An 8337-nucleotide genomic window follows, 5' to 3' on the forward strand; every position below is an offset into this window, starting at 1 on the left:
AAGTGAGATGCAGCACTGCAGCAGGGTGCCCAACCCAATAGAAACTCGGGCAATTTCGGGCAAATTTAGAGCTTGACAAGTGGACGAATGCACGTCGCGGGAAAGTTGCAGAGTGTAACAATTTTCCGTACGTCAATGTCATTTTATTGACGAAAATAACCCCACTAGTTCTTTGCAATTACCAAAAAGAAAATGAAACTTTTTATATTCTCTCTACTTGACTGCAGTCTACTGGGGGAAGAGTTCAACTTCCAGCCTTATCATCCATAGACTTGGAAAGGTTTTAGGCTTTTTTGGGGTTTAGCTTCTTTTGGAGTTTTAGCATTTTTGGTCTTTTTCAGTCATGGCGTTAGAGCTTTTGATGGCTGATTATGGTGACATTGTTGCTGATTATGATGAAGAGGAAGAAGAAGAATCAAGCTTGCTTGCTGAGACAGGTAGAACGTAGTCAGTTCTTGTAAAATTTGATGTTTGAGTCCCCTTCACATTTTCAGTTCTTGAAAAAAAAAATCTTGGGTTCTTTTTTGTAAATAATGATTTTCCCCTTTACATTTTCAGTTCTATTGTGAGTTTGATCAGATTAATGTTTATATTTTTGTCAGTTCTAGTAAGATTTTCGCTAGGGTTTTCAAAGTTTTTGTGAAATTTTCGTTGGGAGATGAGATTTTAGTGAGGAAATCTGTCTGGGTTTGTCCTAATTTTTCTAGTTCACTGCAATTGTTAAACCCAAAACGGGATAGAGAGACAGCATTAACAAGTGTTGCTGCTGATTACCATGTTTCTGTGTCTTTTCTGATTGTTAGGGAATATCTTCTTCGAAGACATGACTAATGAGATGGAGGAAAGGAAGACTATCTCAGTTGAGTTGGCTATGCAGAGGGAGCTTGATTACTGTAACAAGATTAAGGAAATGAAAAAGGAGCTACCTGGTTATGATTATGAGGAACTCTCAATGCCTGTCCAGGTGAAATTTCTGGCTTCTCAGTTACATGTTTGTAGAGGATTATGAACCAGCGCGTTGATGTTTGCGTAATAGATATGCTTGAAGGATTGACAATTCAATGAACAATAGTATTTATGAGATTTAAACTGTATGTCTCCCTCTACCACATTGCTGAGTTAAGTACATTTTTCTTTCCAGGGGGGACCTTCAATTTTTGAACTTTGGGGAATTGATGTAAGATCCCCTCCTCACAATTTTTCTAACACACAAGGTAATTCTGAAATCCTAAATTTGCTAGTTATTTTATCATGCGTCCCTCATTGTTCTGTCCCATTTCTATAGTGCTATTAGTTTGTTGTTCTGTTGAGATATTCATTATTGGATGCCATTATGATTTTTGTTTAACATTCTTGAATTCTGCATCTAACTTATATAAAATACTGTTCAGTAGCATTGATGGCTTATGTGTTTTTTGGCGGTTGTAAATTTAAGGTGAAACGTCTGACTCGGTAGTCTTTGCAAAAAAGATTGTAAAGGAGCAAACTAGAGACGAAATGGATATAGGTAAAGTGGCTAACGATAACGTGAATACGAACATCATGCAATTCATGCCTGTGGAGCTTACAATTCAAAGAGAGTTTGCATTCCAGAAGAAGATTAAGGGGATTCAGTTGCAACCTTGTTGTGATTTTGTGGAGCTTTCGATGCCTGTCCAGGTAAAACTTCTGGCTTCTCAGTTATATGTTAGTAGAACTTTCTGAATTATCTCGTTTGACGCTCGCGGAATAGATATGCTAGAAGGACTCTGTCACTTCTTTATTCAAAGTGTTTTGACAATTCTGTGAACAATAGAATTTATGAAATTTAAATTGTATGTCTTCGTCCATCCCATTTTTAAGTGAAGTACATTACTCTTTCAGGGGGAACCTTCAACTTGGGAAATTGGTAGAAGATCCCCTTCTGACAATTTTTCTAACACACAAGGTAATTCTGAAATCCTAATTTTGCTAGTTATGTTTATCATGCATCCCTCATTGTTTTCTCCCATTTCGATAGTGCTATTTGTATGCTCTTCTGTTGACGTATTTATTTTTAGATGCCATTAAGATTTTGTTTAACATCTTGGATTCTGCATCCAATTTATGTAAAATACTGTTCACTAACATTGATGGCTTGTGTTTTTTGTTTTCTTCACTGTTGTAAATTTAAGGTGAGACGTCTGACTCGATAGTCTTTGCGGAAAAGATTATAATGGAGGAAGTTAGAGACGAAATGAATATAGCTAAAGTGGCTAAAGAGACCTTGAAAAGGAACATCATGTCTGTGGAACTTGCAATTCAAAGGGAGCTTGCATACCAGAAGAAGATTGGGGGGATGCAGTTGCCACCTCGGGATGATTTGGTGGAGCTTGCCAGGAAATTTTCAACAGAGCTACCAGTTGCTGACCAGGTGATTATGACTGCCTTCTCTTAACCCTGTTTGTAAAGGTTAATGGCATCTGTTTGATTGTAACAATCTCTTATTCAGAATCTCGGATGGTAAGTTGGTACTTAATGCATAACAAATAACATGGTAAAGCACTCTGTTGTCTCGAGTTACTATTAACTGAATATATGCTAATCATTACAGGGGACACATTCAATTCTAGAACCTACGGAAATGAACACGATACCAACTTCTGACAATTTTCCCTGCTTTAAAGGTGATTCTGTAACTTATCAAGCAGACATCCCATTATCATGCACTCCTTGGTTCTCATTGTTCTTCCTCAATTAAACAGAGCCATTAATTTGCTTTTCTCTAGTCTATTTATCAAGTGTTTTGATTATACTATCGGAATATGTATTATTTTTTATGATTCTTGTACTTTCGGAAGTTGTTACTAAATGATATTTCCTCAATCTTCATATTTAGAGCGACCGACAAGTGAGAAGGTGATGTGGAAAACAATATCAGTGGAGCTTGCTCTTCAAAGGGAAGTTGAATACCAAGGGAAGATTAAAAGGTTGAAGTTGCAAGCAGGTAATGACTTTCGTGAAGCTACCCAGCCTAGCATCCAGGTGACTTTATCTTCTTGTTTCTGCTTCGTGGGTTTAGTGGTTTACATTCATAACTATCTTCTCCATTTAATCTTCTGAAAACGGAGTTTTACCACTTTTACATCAAAGGAGTCGGCAATATATGTTGACGGAGTGAATATTACTAGTTTATATATTAGCATCTTCTGTGATGTTATGAAATTGATTGGTTTCTGTGACTTATCTCAGGGAACAACTTCAGATTTGGAGCTTAGGAACATAGATAGGGAATCCTTTTTTGAGAATGGTTCAAGTTTGCAAGGTGTTCTTTGGCCTCAACTGCACATATCTCATATTGGCTTTCGGTTACTATTCTTTTCATTAGTTTACATTGATCATATTGGCTTCTAATGTAGCCTTCGTTATCTCTGATTTATGTTGGAAGAACTGCTTTGAGCTCAAGCATTTTATAACTTATTTGAACAAGTTCTCTTTTATGCTATTCTTTGAAGCTCCTTGTTCTTTTCAGGATTTGTCTTGTGAATGACATTTTAAGTATTACTCCTCTCAGTTTTTCTAATGCCCATACATGATCCACTTAGCTTCTTTTTCGTTGGGTGCGGAATACAAATAAACATTACATTGTTATGTGACTTGTCTACTTTCTCACGTTTTTGGTTGGTCAGGTTGGGAGCTTGAATTCCAAAGGAAATTGCAGGATTTGCAGTCTGGTTTTAAGTTTCAGGGACTGCCTATCCCGTCGCAGGTATTGCAACCACATTTCTAAACATCCAGTTTTGTTTTATCTTTCTAAGGGCTAATATGTCATACAATGCAATTTCATACCGTCCAGTTTATAGAGATACAGATATAAAAGGAAACCCAAAATGGATTTTTAGGGGTTGGCTATCCCCGAGAGATAAATGAAGTGTTTCATTCGATTAGTATTCTTGTTAATTTTAAATACGAAAGTGTACGTACTGATGTGCTTTATTTGCTCATTTATCTGCTGAGCCATTTGCTGTTCTTATTCCAGGGATTAACTCCATACCAGAGAACTGCCACGGTGAAGGAAACGGCTCCATTTGCCAATCCAGCATACCTGGTATCACAAAAAGTGAAACAACACATCTATCAGAAAAACCCTCTATACTGCAAGGACTGCGACGTGTTGTGCTCTGGTGCGAAAGCTCTAAAGATGCACTGTAGAGGTAAAAGACATGTGACTGTAGTAAAGCGAAAGAAAAATGGCACTGGTGGGAGAGAACTAGTGTGCGAGGTATGTCTAGTAGGATTTACAGACAGAGACTCTCTACGGCTACATCTTTCTGGGAAGAAGCATGCTGCTAACAGTGGCCGTCCTGAAGGTCCTGGCGGAGACGGCATATGGCAAAGGTGGGCACTTGCGCACCCAGCCCCCAAGCCCATTTTTTAAATTTGTAAAGGCGGTTCGGAGGTAAAACACTGAATCAGTTGCAAAGTCCGAGCAGAAAATCTTTCAGCTGAATACAAGCTTCTCGAAAGATAAAGAAACATTAACCATTATCCTAATCTTGTATGTGTTTAGGTCTTTGACGGAAACACATTTTGTTTGTCCAGTCTAGAAATCAAATATAGTTAGAGACTCATACTTAAACTATTCTGAGTAGTTTAGAATTTACACCTTTTCACTTGTGGTGCTATGTATATATTGTCAAGTCCGAGTAGGTGTTTTTTGTTCTCTGAATGATGCATATACGTGAAAGTATTTCTCAAACATTTCATTTGTTCTCCATTTTCTTAAAAATTGTCCAAAGAGACTAGGCCTAGTCATGGTCACAAACTGCGGTCAGTTTAAAATGCAGATCATCCGTTAGATCAAGTAAATCAACAGTCTCATAAGGAATCCTATTTTCTTTTCCTCCATGTAAATCGTAGAGAAAAAAAGGAAATGAAACCCAACTTTAAACACAGCACAGCAGTAACAGATCCCTACCAAAATCATGGCGGCCGATTGTTTCAAAGCACCATCACTAACTACAAGGTTTTAGCAAGACGATATCTCCTCTCAGAAAATTACTCTTGAACAGAAAACAACTAGAATCCTGTATCACAAAAACCGCTTACTCCAAGTAGAATCAGGTACAACTCTCAAGCTGAATGCTGGTCAGCAAGTGAGCAGCAATTTCGGAAATTAAAAGCTCATTTCAGTTAATCAATGATTTGTGGAAGAAGTGTATTGACCAAGACTAATTTGAAAGATTTGAAGGATTAATGGTGGCTGGAATTTTAGTTTGTATTTCTTTTTTGATGTTCCGAATGATTAACTAAACTGTTTTCTTGATTTTTTTTTTCTGTGTAATTGTCTTGTCTGTAATGCGAATGATATTTTTAGTTTATACTCTTGCTAGCTTGGTAGAACCCAGAAGATCTCCTTTATCATGTAATGGATGTGACATGTGAGAGTTGCAACACTAGTCCTTCTAGTTCTTTCTTTCAGTTTGTTTGTCAAAAGAATGTTAATCAGAAAACGTAGCTGTAATTGAATAAAAAGCAGTGATCGGTCTGAATTTACAATCAGCAACTGACTGGTCCCTACCGTGGATAATGAGTCTACGTAACAAAATTCACTGCAGACAACTGTGAATAATGAGTGTCTGTCAGTTGTGAGTAGCTAGTTGATTAGTGAACCCCGTATCCTCTTGCAATTTCAACTACAGTCTCCCACCAGATGTTTCTGCTGTTGATGCTGAAATTTGTGAAGCAGAAGAACAATTTACTTCACCTCAGCATGCTGAGTTAGTGTTGAAGTATTTTCTGGTGCAAGTGTAAGTCACCTTCAGTTGAGAGAAGCTTGAAGATCGTCTACCATAGAGGGGTCAACTAGAATGTGACTGGCCGTCTGGGGATGTGGTCGCTCAAGGCTCTCAATTTTCTTTGATCTGGATACTGTTGCCAGTCTTAGATTATCAATAAGTAGTTTTCAAGAGCAAGCTAGTTGCAAGACAAGTTTCATACATAACAGCACCATATGAGCTCTGGCAATCTTTTAATCCCAAACTTTTGCCTTCGAGTCCATTGAAGGTCAAGTATCACTCTAAGATAGCCTTCGGTCCTGGTTGCTTGATGTGGGATTACTTAAGAAGAAGTGAAGCTTCTGGTTTTCTGCTTCCACCTTCTGTGGGAGGTGACAGCTCTTCTGTAGCTGCTATTGTTGGATGTATTTTTTATTTTATTTTATTTTTTTGACACAATATTGTTGGATGTATGTGTCAGCATGTTCTAGAGGAAATTGCAAACAGGGATGAGCAGGTGAAAGCTGATGCAATAAGAATAGGCCATTACTGTGACGGGCAGTATGATTGCAGCTCTGCAGACATAAAACCCATTGGAAGTATTAGTAATAAGCAGGATCTTCAAGCATGTCCGAAAAATGGGCTGGTGATACCATCTTGGTTACTCATCCTTGGCTGAAATTGAAGCTGCCCTCCAACTGCTGAGTTGGAGCATATTTGATCCAAATACTGTCAGTTAGATGAAGCTGACCTGGCCATTACATACCAGGAGCTCTGGGATTACAGAAGGTTGCGGAAGGTTCTCCTCGCTGGTTCTGTGTCAATATTTCAGAAACTTCACTATGAATGTGGTGAAAAGTTAAGTCAGTAAACAAGGTGAATTACTTCAACTGCTCCTCAATGAATCGACACAAGATGACCGTATTGACACCATCCTACCATGCCGATAGCTATTCACCAGAAGACGACATGTTCTATCTTCGCCAGATCCTCTAAGTTGGCCACATCAATTTCGCAAGATTGATGAAATTTTAAACCAATTAGTTGGCAATAAAATTATTGTGCGAGCATCTGTTGATCATACCTTAGATCGTGGTGGTGGTAGAATGGGAGTTGTGGCTGCTGGATCTGGTGATCCTAGACCTCGCCTTTAAGTCGGGGAGTGAGAAACCTAATTTCTTGTTCCCCACTCTCTCTAGCAGGGCTGGTTTTGGAGGGTGGCAACTTGTGCTCCAGCACAAGGCGGCCACCCAGCCATTAACTTTTAGTTTTAATTTTTTTTTTTTAGTTCATTTTTAAAAGTCTACAAGGTTTTGAATGAACCTAACTTTTATGCACACAATCATATATATCGCTGCATATTTATGTTATAAGAAAATATAGCTCTGCACGCTAATAGTTACTGATAATATGAATACTTAGATCAAATTTGTTGATGTGATTGTTCTCAATATTTTACGAATATTAATACCAATTTATTTATAAAATTAAAATGATAAATCTTTTTTTATATAATTTTGTTTTATGGTGCTGCGAGTTTCTTTCGTACTTAGATCATTAGTATCATCTCTCAATGACCTCGGCTAGCCAATTGACAAACCAAAACAAAATCAAAGGATTAAATGATTAAATTTTTTTATTACTCTATCTTTAAGTAATACTACTAAAAGTAACGTTGAGTAACCAGTGAGAAATTTTTTCAAACCATACTTATCTGATTTTCCTATATCACGTGTATGATGGTGATTGTAGTGGTACAATTATAGTGTGAATAGCTAGTCTCCTTTTGATTCAATTTTTATAAGAAAAGTGTGCTAGTTCGTATTTGCCAAAGGAAATTGCATTGAAAGGGCGTTCTAATTAAAAGTTTTCGCCCAGGGTCAAAAAAATGTTAGGGACGACCCTGCCTTCTAGTATTACAAGAGGAAAAGGCTCAGCGGAAAAAGTTGGAATGGTGAGAAGGTTACCACGTAACTTGAATCTTATTGAAGGGGAACGCGAGGGAACTTGCAACCTAAAGGGAACATCAACAGAAGCAGACATTATTTGACTATACTTAACACACCCACTCAAATTGATAAGGGAAAGATATAGTCTATCGGCTTGAACAAACAAAGAAGACCTCACACTCTAAAATAAAAACAAAAGAAAGAGCAAAGCTTAGCAGTTGGAAATAGAGCTTGCAGAAAAAGAACCAGCAGCAACACTAGGAGAGACACCATCAACGATACCAGGAGAATAACCAAGCAATTGCATAAGAAGATTGAAAAAGGTAGGAGAACGAAGACACTTGGTAAAGATATCATCCAACTGATCCTCGAAATTCACATTAGATACTTGTAGAAAACCATCGACCAACTAATTCCTTGATAACATGGAAATCAATTACTGTTTATTTCTAGCATGAAATACAAGCTTTAAGACTAAACTTATTGCAGTTGTATTATCAGAATACTTATTAATAGGATATTTCACTACACTGTTGTTAGAGCACTGCTCGGCCGAACTCGCAAGCGTTGCTATCTCAAGCTTGTTTGTCAAGTTTTGTTGTCAAAACTATAAGTCTTAATTTCTAATCTACTTATAATTATGTCTCGGATTA

The 8337-nt window shown here is 37.5% G+C and overlaps 1 protein-coding gene and 1 pseudogene across 1 annotated transcript; both read left to right on the top strand.

Moving 5' to 3' along the window:
• Positions 1–248: 248 nt before the first annotated feature.
• LOC113331537 lies at positions 249–4698 on the top strand. The gene is made up of 11 exons (XM_026578242.1): positions 249–437; positions 804–964; positions 1142–1214; positions 1436–1659; positions 1864–1927; positions 2154–2392; positions 2573–2645; positions 2858–3003; positions 3211–3283; positions 3648–3727; positions 3998–4698. The coding sequence occupies exons 1-11, from the start codon at positions 344–346 to the stop codon at positions 4394–4396; spliced, it is 1626 nt and encodes a 541-aa protein (XP_026434027.1). The 5' UTR covers positions 249–343; the 3' UTR covers positions 4397–4698.
• An 891-nt stretch (positions 4699–5589) lies between these two features.
• On the top strand, positions 5590–6889 carry LOC113331292 (annotated as a pseudogene).
• Positions 6890–8337: the final 1448 nt, after the last annotated feature.

The sequence above is a fragment of the Papaver somniferum genome, unplaced genomic scaffold (assembly GCF_003573695.1).
Source record: "Papaver somniferum cultivar HN1 unplaced genomic scaffold, ASM357369v1 unplaced-scaffold_125, whole genome shotgun sequence".
NCBI classification, from domain to species: domain Eukaryota; kingdom Viridiplantae; phylum Streptophyta; class Magnoliopsida; order Ranunculales; family Papaveraceae; genus Papaver; species Papaver somniferum.

Excerpts from the sequence above, each read along its gene's own strand:
- LOC113331537 (XM_026578242.1), top strand. The coding sequence starts at position 344 with ATGGCGTTAGAGCTTTTGATGGCTGATTATGGTGACATTGTTGCTGAT. Across the intron at positions 438-803 it reads AAGCTTGCTTGCTGAGACAG|GGAATATCTTCTTCGAAGAC; the intron begins GTAGAACGTAGT and ends TCTGATTGTTAG. Across the intron at positions 3,728-3,997 it reads GACTGCCTATCCCGTCGCAG|GGATTAACTCCATACCAGAG; the intron begins GTATTGCAACCA and ends TTCTTATTCCAG.